Below are 13,956 nucleotides of genomic sequence, written 5' to 3'. Positions count from 1 at the left end.
GTGGGAGAAACAAACAGGGGTTGTTAGTCTATGTATGTATTTTTACGAAAAAAATCTGACTTTCTGGAGCTGGTTTTAGAGGTGATTATGAGATTCCTGATGGAAACTGAATTTAGGTTTTCTACAATTCAGTAGCATTCTCAACACTGAATCATCTGTCCTGCCCCTGAAAGACCTGCTTTAATCTTCTTAACTTTAATATTTAGTAAGAGATGATACATCTTCCTTTTTCTCTGGAATTAGAATATTCAAAAATGTAACTTGTTTTCCAAATCCTAAATTTTCTTGCACTATAAAACTTTGGGGTTTGAGGGTCCAAGAAAATGAAACAGGAGCTAATGGTTTTGCATCAGGGAACCAGCAAAATATCAAGAGCAGTATAATGTTGAGATGAATAGCAGGGCTTAGGTGTGATAATATTGTTTAACAATCAGAAACAAAGCTCAAGACAAATGTTTTTCTTTTTAGCAGAGCCTATGTTTATTTATGATGATGAATACCTATTTTTAAGAAACATCTAATGTCTCTATATGAAAAGCTAATGACAATGACCAGAGGTGACCAGGTATGAGAGGTTTTTTTTTGAAATTCTATCCCCAATATTGATATGAGATTTCTAATTTTTGCACAATGCAGTTAATGTATTATTGACTTTTGTTTTCCTAGGTCCAGAGAAGTAATTTCTTATACCTCTATTAAAATCAGTAAGAAACTGAAGACAATATTTTTTCCTTTTTTTAATTGGATATTCTCTGTATTTACATTTCAGATGTTATCTCCTTTCCCCCAACCCCATTCCCCTCCCCATCCCATTGTCTTAAAACCTAATTTGAAGTTTAATTTTAAAGGCTTTCTTCGGGATATAAAGATACTATGACTAACAACCTTATGTGAGCATTAGAAAGAAACACAGAATTTCATTATTAAAGGTGCAATTAACTTACTAAAACTGAATTTTTTCATGATATTTCATTTCTAAAAAGAAAAATAAATGTTATTTCATGACATATCCAGCTTGTTAATATCCCCACTCTTAATGCCAAAATATCTGAGTTCAGAAATCCCCTTATACTTCATTTGGCTTTTGGTATTCAGGGAATTTTTGCATGTGTGGTGGTGAGATAGAAAGAAATTTGTATTTTCATCAATTGTGCAGAGTAATGTATGATCACCAAATCACAGAGATATACTGATTTCACGAGCACCAAGCATTCTAAAAACACAAAAATCTTTTGCCTTCCTCCAAAGGGTTGGGGGCAGGAACAATTTGTCTTTTCTCATCCAGAACCAATAATAATTCTTCACCACACTGTAAAAACAACTAGGAGCTTGTGATAAAAAAAATTACATGCCATTACATATCTGTGGACATATATAGTTACATTGTTAGTCTTTCATGAAGTAGTCACTTGATTTAGTTGTTGATGTTATTGGAAAGAATAATGGATAAAACAATAATTTAACCAATATTATACTCTAAGGAATGAACGAGCTCTTTGTCACTGAGAAATTTAAAGTAGCCAACATCAAGTGACAATAGTATTTGTCTCATTTAGAGAACTGGTATTATTGGTTACCTAGCAATCTAGAAATAGTGCATTTCTGAATCCAGTACAACACAAAACCATTAACCGTCCTGTAGGAAGTCCCATAATATCCAATGTGAAGTTGATAACATGCTATCACTTTGCAGAGAGGTGATCAGCAGACTCACAAAATACACAACCCAACTACCAAACACTGGCATTGAAGATGAATTTGCTTTGATTTTTCATCAACTTTTCTTTCTTGCTTCAAAATGTGTTCTTAAGTCCATGAGGACAAACCTGACTTTGGATATTACGTGAAAATTAGGATAGATTCCAAAGACAAGTTCATGAAGCACAGTATCCCGGTAGTGGCTGTTGGCAACTGTGCAGTTTCTCAGACTTTACCGGACTCAAAGAATGAGGAGAGGAATGTACTTACTCGATTGTATTTCTGTCCACTTTGCCTGTCATGTTAATGCCATAGAACTGCTGCATGGCAGCTAGGGCTGACTGCATGGTCTCTGCAGAACGCAGCACTGACATTCTGGGGTCAGTCGGGGGGAGGTAGCCGTATTTCTGTAACCAAACCTGTAATCACAAGTACAGTTCCTTTAGGTCAACTTCACAACTGAATATTAATCTTCTGGAAATTGATTTATACCTATTAACTTATAAAATAAATTCAGTATGAAGATAATTTATATCTTGGTACCATATATTCTGACTTTTATTTATACTCTAGTCTCATTAGTAGTTATAATTTATACCATATTAATAAATATGAATTAGAAAAAAGTGCGATTAAGGACTACTTAGAAGTTCCTTGTATATAATTTTTATGCTTAATACCACATACATACACAAAAGATATTCCATGTGTTCTCCATGAACCCAGCTACAAGATTATAATTTCCAGTAGTCTATGAAGACACTATTGCTGGAAAGCATAAGAATTGTGCACAATAGCAATTTACAGAGTTTTTCATTCATGTGGTAGTTGAACAGTGGCTGCAGCTGGTTTGGAGATTTTTATAGAAGAGTCATGATGTACATATATATATATATATATATATATATATATATATATATATATATATATATATACTATAGTTTTCATGTAAACAATTTACCCAACTGAAGTTGGATATTCTCAGGATTGTGAACATTTTCATATGAAATATAATCATTATTTAAGGTAATTCATAAAATGAAACATATGAATAACATGCAATTGTCTTATTGTTTTTATGTTTAGTTGTCGATTTAAAGGTCTCATGATTCTAATCCCCGCACTAAGAAAAAGACTTTAAAAGATAGTATGAGGAGGCATTAGCCTGGACCAAATTTCTTCATCTTAATTGGTGCAACAATCAAGAACCACTTGAAGTCACAGGAAATGAAAAAAAAAAAAAAAAAAAAAAAAAAACAAACAAACAAAAAAAAGAATGCAGGGCATTTGAGAAAAGGGAAGGAATCACCCCCCCCACACACACACACACTGCAGACACCATCTATAAGCAAGGGTATACTTCCCCCCACAGCCTCATTCATACATTAGTTCCTTGTACCCATCTGAATCCAATTATGCTATATTTTTTTTGTTTGTTTTTAATCTCAGTCTTCCCAGGAGTTGCAAGTTTTCTTTACCATCAGTGAATTGCTTGGCAACCTGCTAAGTCTCATATAATTGCGTAAGTACTTAAAGGTATTCAGCTGTGAGCGTCTGTCTCCCTAACCTGGTCTACTTACACTGTAAGTGATCCTATGGAAAGGTATTATTTCTGTAAGAACTGCCATTGCATATGTTTAAAAAAATATAGCCCAGGACATTTACATTTCAAGGGAAGATAACTGGGTAACATTAAAATTTAATTTCATAAAAGGTATATTGAATATGTCAGATTTAAAATCTGAAAATCAAGTTTTATGTGGATTCTCTAAAATTGACATTTGTAAACATATAGTCACCGTCATCAGCTTGATACAGGCTATTGAAAGATGAGTGCCGCATTGCAGCCAAGGCGGTGACAGCTGAAAGTCCATGTCGGCGAGCTGCCTCCTAAAGGAGACAAGTGTTCACAATGCTTCTCACCTAAGCTGTGATGGCTGTCAGGGTAAACAATCCTGTACCCTCTTTGCTAGTGCTGCAAGCTGAGAAAGATCCAGTGTTTTCTGAATGGATCAGGCAGCCAATTATATTATCTAGCATGAAATTAAATATTCTCAATCTATAGCTCAAGAATAAGAAGCCCTTAGTAATATACATAAACAAAACTTTTAAGCTCAGTAATTTTTCCACAATTCAGCAAGCATGTCTTACGTGCCATGTGCTGGGAAGCAGATTGTTAGTAGGCTATTCTTGGTGCTAAGCTACTGGTAATTAGGTTTATATCAACAGCAAAGAGAAAGCCATTTATATGAAAATCTATGATCATATAGAAATAGAAAAATATGAAAATATATAAAGATCATAATGAAAAATGTCTAAAAAGTGCACATTTGGTTTGTGTCTTAGCCTTCCAAAAGGTGTAGAATTTTATATTATTTCAAATAATGTAAAGGTGAAGTTTTATTTTTCTTCAAGCTTCCTGTTACATCTTGCTGTTAGTATGAAATGCTGCTTTGCTCATTGGTGACAAGTGGGTAGTTCTTTTTAATTATTTTTATTTAATTGAACAACTTTATTTTTAAAAAAAGCAAAGATAAATATACAGATTTTAAGCATTTTTGTGTAAAAGTATATGAATACATTTTTGATAGTACTTGATTTTTTTTAAAGGTTTGATATTATGCATTAAAATCTTACTAGTTACAATGAGCATAAAGTATATGTAAAACAAGATGTAACCTGGAAATAGTCAGTTTTCTTGCTGTGTAAGGATTAAGCATAATTAAACAACATGCAAGGTATGGGATTTTGTATGTTTACCTCCTGTGATGTGTCAGTATTGTGTGTTTGTCAGCTGAGGAGGACATTTTCTATGAACTTACAAAAATGTTTGGACAAAGCCTACAAACAGATATTTGAAGATTTGACTTACGGCATGTTCTTAATAGTATCCGTTCTAACAGTACAGTATCTACTATTGTTCTCTTTTGCAGTAATCTTACATGTTTGTCTATAGATGTAAACACACACACACAGATGAACATGTAATAAGCATGTTTAACGGACTTTAACAGACATCCTTCTTCACAGGCATACTACTGGAAGTACTTTCCTCTTTTTAACTTGGGTTTATTCTCTTCACTCCTTTGTTACAGATGACACCGGATTGTCTCCTGAGATAGGTCTGTGACTTGGAATCTTTAAAGTGCACATTCAGTGCTCACATGCACATTATGGGTACTTAGGGAATATGTTCTTCAAGTGCGCATTTGAGGCCAACATGAGGCTACAGTCAGAGCATAGAAAGCGCACAGTAAAATCTGTTCGCAGTAAGACGTATAATTTATGCTTCTTACTATTAAAATTGTCTGTTCAAGTTGATACTTGCCTTAAAATATGACAAGAGTGAAACATAGCAGTCTTTTGAAAGCCTTTTAAAAAATTACAAAATGCTGGAAATTACCCATATCTTAAAACAGGTGGAATGGAAAACATTATCAAGACTGGACTTTGGTGACAGCTACTGTAATGTTTCATTTATTTCTATTTTACTGTTGTCAGTAGATAAAATCAATTGAAGAGCATCGAAAACATTAAGAGTACAAAGGTTGTTCAAGGACAATTGGCCTGCCTACCACCCAGTAAATCTAGTCATTGCCACTAGAACAAAAATAGAATTGAAGAGAATCTATGTGACTTCACCTTCAGTGTACGAACTGTGTTAGACTTTAGTCATGCATGTTCTATATTTCAGATTTTCTACATTTAGTGGGTTATCTTCTAGGAAGCAGGATTGAACAATGATTCTCTCTGCGGAATGGGATCTATCAAAAAAGATTTTCTATACCTTCTGGCCCTGTCTCCATTTTTCCTTCCTCTTTCTCTCTCTCCCCACATGGCCCAGTTGAGTCTGGTTTTGTCCATTTTAGAATCCCTCTTTCTGCATCCAGCTATGTTCTCCCTTTTATCCACAATACATTTTCTCCTTCACCATACCAAGGAGCAGTCATATCCTTTCTTTCCTTTTTATTTCTTTAGTTTTAATTCACTTAATGCTTAGTCCAGCAACATATTCCTATGAAAAATTTCTTTTATTGTTGAAAAGTTAATGCATACCTTTAAAAAAATCAAGTACTGAAAAAATATATTCATATAGTTTTATGTCAAAATGCCTTTAGATGTCTGTACATGTATCTCTGTTTTTTCTAAATAAAGTTGTAAAAAATATAAATAAACCAATTTAAAAATGAAAGATTTCATATGGTCTTATTTACTCAGGATGATATCACAAACGGTGTTGAAGGTCCTACAACAAAAGTCCATGAAACCCCAGAAGCTAAATACAGAAGTAAGTTAACAAGAAAAGTGCTAGACATTGTCGTCAGAATAGGAGTAGATGTGAACAGGTCATGATCATCTCTTAGCAAAAAGCTGTGATGTTACGTGGGCAAGAAGAAAGACTAGTGGTAAACTTTTGCCTACATCAGTAGGAGGAAACATGTTTACCAACTCTCTTCTGGCATTTCTCACACACTCATAATTCTCAAGGCTGGTCACCAACCACATTGGATGCCATTTCTAAGAAGCAGATACTGATCAAAAATTCCTATGAAAAGGGATTTGTTATGGACGACTTCTGTGTGGATTGGGAGAGTAATCCATGACTTCTAAGAAGGGAGTGTATAAGATTGCTATAATTATGTTACAAGTAAGAGAAATTTATTGTGACCAGTTTGAATACTAGACACCTTGGCAGTAAAATATTGGTTGACAGGTTTTGTCTGTGATATGTGAGGAAACCTGCCTTGTATCTCATGTTTTCTTTTAGCTTCTAGTGGTATGCAAAATGTCTGTGCTTTGTCTTGATATTTCATAGGCTTTGACTCATTTCTACCTTTATTCATTTGTAACAAAGTCCCATATGTGTGTTTGCTTTCAAATTCTTTTTTCTTTGAAAATAAATTAAAGATACAGTTAGAAGCCCCCCCCCCCACATAAAGCAGGAACTGATTGTGATTTGTTATCAACCTGTCACAAGCTATACGCATAGACAAAGAAGAACAGCAATTGAGAAACGAGCCCACACCAGACTGGCCTGTAGGTACATCTGAGAAAAAAAGATTGTACTAATATACAAGACCAATTTGAGACTGACCTGCTATTCTCAGTTAGGTTAAATAATAATCTTTTATCGACATTGACATTGCACAGGGATTCTCCTATATTTATTACCCATAATCCAAGTCACAGTATTTCCCCATAACTAGGAAGGCCACTGATGATAAATGTACTTTACAGAGGTAACCTAGTTTTAAATAAAACTCTATTTCTATATAAACATTTTTACTATTTTCGAAACTTATTTGTAGACATTTCGGGGTTGACAGCAAACTTCAACATGCTATCATAGATATTGAAATGTGTAAAGGATGAATCACAATCTAATACAACTGCTCCTTGAAAACATAACTACATTTTATCCAACAAGCTAGCAAAGTAATCACCTTACTTCATTTGAACCTTCCACACAGAAGCACTAAGGTCTCTTACAAACTAAAATTAACACTTAGGTGATTAACTCCATAGTTTATGGTGTCATCCACAAAGTCACAAAAACTGCAGGATATTTTTCTGTGCAATTCCATTATCCATAGGGCATAAGCAATGGTAAAATTTAGAATTTGTATTTTCTAGCTTGAAAAGTGGCAATAAACATGAATTATAACTGCCTAGTAAGGAAAATATGAAAATGATAGATATGTCTGAATTCAGAAGTGGTCATGTTGAAAATTGGTAGAATAAGTTAACCTGGCAGAAATTGGGTTTTTTTTTTCTTCATTTAAAAATCTAAATGGGTTTCATAACTCTATTTTATTCCCACCATGAATGAATCACTGTATTTCACTTCAGATACAGAGTTCACCCCACTGATCATTTTACCATTTATGTGTGTGTATGTATATGTGTGTGTGTGTGTGTGTGTGTGTGTGTGTGAATATACACATGTTTTATTTATGTATCTATGTATATACACACACACACCTATGCATCTTAGAAAACTGGAATAAAGCAGGAACTGATTGTGATTTGTTATCAACCTGTCACAAGCTATACGCATAGACAAAGAAGAACAGCAATTGAGAAATGAGCCCACACCAGACTGGCCTGTAGGTACATCTGAGGATATATTTTGTATTACTGACTGATGTCCAAGGGCCCAAGTGACTATACATTGTGCCGCTCATAAGAAGGTGGTTCCAGGATCTATCAGAAAGCACACTGAACCAGGAGAGGAAAGCAGAGGAATAAGGAGTGGTCCCTCACTGTCTACTGTTCAGTTTCTACCTCCATGCTTCTGCTTTGAGATCTGACTTCCCTTGATAGACTAAAAACTGCCAGATGAAAACTTTCAGGGAAACAGCTTGCTAGTGTAAATTGTAATAAACATCAAGGTGATATACTTTATATTAACTTGAAACTCTCTCACCTATGAGGGAACATAAAACTTAATATGTTAATGTGAAAAGAATTTTTAAGTTTTACATAAGTGAATTGCACTATTTACTTGGCAGCTGTGCAGACAAAACCCACCAATCCGTAATGCCAGATCTCCAGGGACAAAGCTGTTTAACTCCCTTAATTGGGATCTCATCGTCAGCCAGATAAAATTAGGGGAATTTCCAGCCTTGTATTCCTATTGCTTCTACTGTTTTTTCAGCAGTCTATTTATATTCCTTGATGACTGTTAGGAGGCATATTTCCATATGTATAACATTGTGAAAAGGTGTTTCGAACTCAAACACAACCACCATGACTCGAATGACCACCACCAACAAACAGAGAGCATGACTACATAGGCATAACACATGCTGATACGATTACACATTATATCACAGTTTCCTCGCAAATCCCAAGCAAGAACATCCCCATGAGATTTATAATTTTTATAGATGAATAAAGAGAAGTGATAAACAACGAGGCATGTGAATTTTCTATAAATCATGTTCAAGCTGTGAGTCACGTGCATGACTCCCATTCATGTTCAGGAAGCACAGTCACCTTCACTACCACTAGAGAGATGCTATAATTAATCAGTCTCCTTCAGGACCTACAGAATAACTGCCCTTTACAAAATCTCCCATTCGATGTCTGGGCATTTCTTTACACATTCATGTATGGTTATATGAGCATCCTATAAAACACAAAGTAAGAAAAGGCAGCTTTTTATTCAGAGGTTGACCTGTCCTTGCAGTGACCAGTCTTTTTAAAAGCATTGTCTGTGTTCCAATAGCTGTTTTAATTGAGGACGTGGAAGTCCACAGTGTAGAGAGGTTGATATGAATGACATGATCAGTATTAGGAGATGTGGGCAAGAGAGCAGAATTGGTTAGGCTGAGATTGTTGAAAGTACATAGAATGCATATAAGAAAATTTAACAATAAAAGACAATATTTTATATAGCTAATTCAAGAAGGAAATGAAGCAGAAACTACAGACAAATACTACTTACTGGTTTCTTCCTTACTCATTTAGTGATCTTATGTAGCCCAGGCCCACATGCATGTCAATGGTAACGTATAAAGTACATGACTCATTTACTTTGGGTCGAATCTATCTTGAGGAACAACTGATGAAGGTTAAGGTCATTCTACAAAATTAAAGCCATGTGTTCTTTACGACCATTTAATCAGTAAAACAAATCCTCTACAGGCATGCCTACAGACAAACTAGATCATGCAGTCCTCTAACTGAGTCCTCTAATGGCTTTAACTGGGGATTTATGTTTTCAGACACCAAACCCAACACTGCTGCAATGGTCAAGAGGCGCTTGCTGACAGGAACCTAGTGTGGCAGTTTCTTGGGAGGTCAGGCGAGCAACTGACCAATGCAGATGCAGATGTTTGGCGTCAATCATCAGACTGAACTCAGGGAACCTAGTGAGGAAGCGGCAGGAAAACTGGAGGAGCAGAGGGGTAGTACAACCCCACTGGGAGAACAGCATAGGCTGGCATGACCCCCACCTTCTCCCAAAGACTAGACCACTTACAAAGGGGTGTACCTAGAGGGCAGCAAGGCTCAGGATACATATGTAGCAGAGGATTGCCTTCCCTGTCAGCAATGGGAGGGGAGGCCCTTGGTTCCAGGGATTTTGATGCCCCCAAATAGGGGGATGCTGGAGTGGTGGTGTGGAAGAGTGTGGGTGAAGGGAGCAACCCCATACAGGTAAAGAGGAGGGAGGAGGGTTATTGTGTGATGGGAGGTGTGTGTGTGGAGGGTGTAACCAGGGTGTGGGATATCATTTGAGATGTAAAAGAATGGAATGATTGATGAAAGAAGAAAAGAAAGAAAGAAAGAAAGAAAGAAAGAAAGAAAGAAAGAAAGAAAGAAAGAAAGATTCAGGCTGGTTAAAGAACTCAATGGCTGGGCACTTCCAATCTTCCCTGTGGCTACCATACATGCTCCCCTCCAACTTTCCTTAGTCAACTTCTTAAATCAACATCCCATCTCTGTTACCCCAGGCCCAATCATGTCTTACAAGCCTAGTTGCTTTTCTTCTGGATGCTTTTATGACTATTCCCTCTGCTTATTGACCATTGGACAGTTGGACACAGTGCATTTCTATGCATATATATATATATATATATATAGCTTAATGAATATTAGTACTGAGCATATCATTCATATAGAGTTTCAAAATTTGCCATAAGTAATTTACAAATATTAAAGCATATTTCATATGCTTTGTTGCCCAGCCATTGAGCTAGTCAAAGTCTATCAAAATTAGCCTCTGTATGTGTGTGTGTGTGTATGTGTGTGTGTGTGTGCATTTCATGTGTCCAGAGAGCTCTTGGGTGGGTATAGCATGTGACCTACCCGCAGCCAAAGCGGTTTAATCAATTTACCAGTACAGTGGTGAAAAAGTAAATCATATTCTGATATAGAATATTCTGTAGAAGTGTTAGCTCAATTGATGAATTATTTTGTAAATTGGAGTAACTGTGTAAGCAATAAAATCACCACTGTGTTTATTCTAATTATATATTTGAAGCATAAAGTTTTGGGCATTAGGTAAACAGCATGGTATATGTGACAAACTTTAGAGCACGTTTAGAAACAATAAAGCATGCCCATTGAACAGGTGCACTAAAAGCAAATGGCAGGGCACCCACCCTACGTGGAGCAGGTGTTTTGTCCGTGGAGAAAGACTGCTAAAAACATCTGGAAAAGTACTTCTAATGTTAATATTTAAGTATTTTGAACAGTTGCCAATCTTCAAATGTTCTAACTGACCACTTACATTAGGGAGTCTTTCCCTGACACTTTATAATTGTGAAAGTTTTCTGAGTGCCTAATTAGCTGCCCTGGCTCAGAAGTCTTTCAACTTTGATCTATTCTACTTAATCCAGAAATAGCAAATTTCCTAAATGATCTTGCACTTTACCTAACATACCTGTTATTGGCATCATGATTATTGTCTTCACTTGTTAACGTTGCTTAAAATACTTTAGTCTTAAATGTAATAGACTCCAAAAGTTCTACATGCCAAACTTTGCGCACTATTTTTTTTCCTGAAAATAAATAAAACTATTCAGTCTCTGGCCTGTTTCTGGACGACCTGTGTTCTTGTTGGCTTACACTCTCATTGTCTTTCATGCCCTGGCTGTCATGCCCTATTTTCCCTGAAGTGTTCATGTTTCTGTACTTTCTTGCCCAGCCTCTCAATGCTCTTAGTATGTGGTTAGGTCTCAGAGTGCTTAATGAAGTTGTAAGAATGTATAAATATGGAATGTATGAATAGAGCACAACCGTTATGGTATTAAGGATAGTATACTCACTCAGCAATAATTGGATAGAAAGACATAATCTTTTTAAAATAACATAGCCCATAAAACCTCAACAATAGTGGATATGAAACATGAATCCTCATTTAATTTGCAAAGAGTGATGGCAAGTTTATGTAATATAGGTTAAATTTCTAAACAAACTATCTATAGTTTTTATATTAATATTTCAAACAGACAAATCATTTCTCTGCTACCACATGTTCTGAGAAAGTCATGTAGACATATTTAGGAATGAATATTTTCATGTATAAATTCTTTCAATTGTACCTTCTCCTCACCATCCAATTTACATGGACCAATATGAAAAAGCACACATAGCATATTTTTAAGTGAATATATGTGTAAATCTATTTATTATACATTTGATGATACACAAAAAATATTATTATGTTACATGATAAAATATTAAGTGAAGCTAATTCAAGCAGGTGAAATTGAAGAGCAACAGAAAATCAGTCATTAGCATTGTTTATCTTTTATATGCTTAACATTTTGTTTACTTTTATCACATTTAATAAAAATATTCCAGGATGTATAAAGACATGTCAGACTTACTTTTGACTTTCATCTCACAACAATGAAAAGAACCATGTCCTCAGTTGTACATTTAATCAAATATAGTACATCTCCCTATGGGTCAAAGAGTATATGAATAAATGAACACACTCAATGCTTGTCAACAACATGAAGTCAGTATCTTGGAAGATGCTTGAGTGAAAGTGTTAAACTTTCCCATTCTGATGAGAACTGTAGCCCTGTTTGAGGTCTGTGTGATAAGCTACTGATAAACTGTGAGAAAACCTTCTATTTTTTCAAATGTCTTAGAAGAATTACAGAAATTGTCTTCATGGAATTATGATTAAAACTTGGCTAAAAGTCAATATTTTATATGAATAATATTGTCACAGAGATGACAAAGAAAGCATATGACAATGCCCTCCACAATCCACAGGAATGTATGTGTACTGATTAATCACAATGACCTCGGTAACATGCACTCTTATTACAGCTCATTAATGATTAATTTAAAACAATATTTTTGCTTAATAAATAAAGCAAACTAAAATTTGAAATGGCTCACCTTTGTGATCTTAGTGTGTTGAGAAGTAGAGAAACTTCTCTTAGTGTAATTTCAGATGAACTCCCTCTCTAGGGCTCTAGAAATGTATCTCATATTTTCCATCCACTGTTTCCATCTACATTCTGTCTCCATGGATACCTCACATCAGCCAGAGTAGAAACTAAACGTTACTTCTATATATTCTGGCTCTCCGTGAGGACAAATGTCATCAGTATTAGGACAGTCATCTGGGAAAATCAAACTACACTATAAACTGCAAGTATAGAGATATTGGAAATTTAGACTTTCTTCTTATAAGATTCAAAAGTCTAACCTTATGGCAGGCCATATAATGACTATTGCTCTAGACTCACCCTTTCCTTAGCATCAGCATAGGACATACAGCTTCCCTAGCTTTTAAGAAACACTTCTTGTGACTCATAATGTATTTTAAACAATAAATTTAAATGAATAAATACAGTTAAACTGTATAATTTGATATTATAGAATATTCGATACATTGTGAATTGGATAAGTCAATTAATGTACATTTATTTTATAGGTTTAGATCTCATTGTGTTGAGAAGATTTTCATTAACGCTTACAGAAATGTTCATACATTCATTCAACTATTATATGTGTGTGTGTGTAAATAATAAATACATATATATGTTGTATAAATATGTATATATATATATATACATGTATTCATTCAATACATATACATACATTCAACTATTGTTATGGTGTATCCAAAATGCAATAATGGTGCTTATGAACTTATTGCTAATAGAAAATTTGTAGCCTCAGATTTTCAACATTTTAACAGAAAAATAATAATGCTGTCCTTACATATCTTCTAGCCCCTGGTCCTGATTTACCTCAAATGATGACACTGCATCAGTCTTCCAAACACTTGGAAAAGAACTTAGACTAAGTTGTGAGGATTTGTTTGCCCTGTTCAGTTTTTGAACCCTTACTGCATACTGAAATTTCCAAAGAAATCCACGGTTATCAACTTTGAAAAACTGCATGACATGACAGAAAGTTTTAAGAAGAAATCAACTGAATCTGGCGATACTGTTTACAAAAGCTATGGCAATTTTCACTCATCAAGAATTGATCAACCAAAGAATAGATAGAAAATATGGTATGTTTAACAATGGAGAATCATTCAGCAGTTAACAAAATAATCTCATAAAATTTTCACGTAAATTGATAGAATAACAATAACAAAAAGAAATAAACAAACAAATGCATCCTGAGTGAGATAGTCCAGACGAAGTGAGACAAAATGTTATTATTTGATTATACATACATACATACATATATATATATATATATATATATATATATATATATATATATATATACATATATATATATATATATATATAATGTGCACGTTTGTTT

The 13,956-nt window shown here is 34.7% G+C and overlaps 1 protein-coding gene across 1 annotated transcript in view; it reads right to left on the bottom strand.

Annotated features, from left to right (window-relative positions):
* Positions 1–13,956, bottom strand: part of MMP16 (matrix metallopeptidase 16) — a gene marked incomplete at both ends in the record, with an annotated part of 220,318 nt that overhangs the window by 116,010 nt on the left and 90,352 nt on the right. The window contains one exon of the mRNA XM_080938684.1: positions 1,969–2,117. Coding sequence (XP_080794810.1) covers positions 1,969–2,117 — 149 coding nt within the window. The remainder of the gene's footprint in view (positions 1–1,968; positions 2,118–13,956) is intronic.

Source organism: Micromys minutus (assembly GCF_963924665.1).
Source record: "Micromys minutus genome assembly, chromosome: 26".
Taxonomy (NCBI): Eukaryota; Metazoa; Chordata; class Mammalia; order Rodentia; family Muridae; genus Micromys; species Micromys minutus.
The sequence above is the reverse complement of the archived record's forward strand: the minus strand, read 5'-3'. Positions and strand labels throughout refer to the sequence as shown.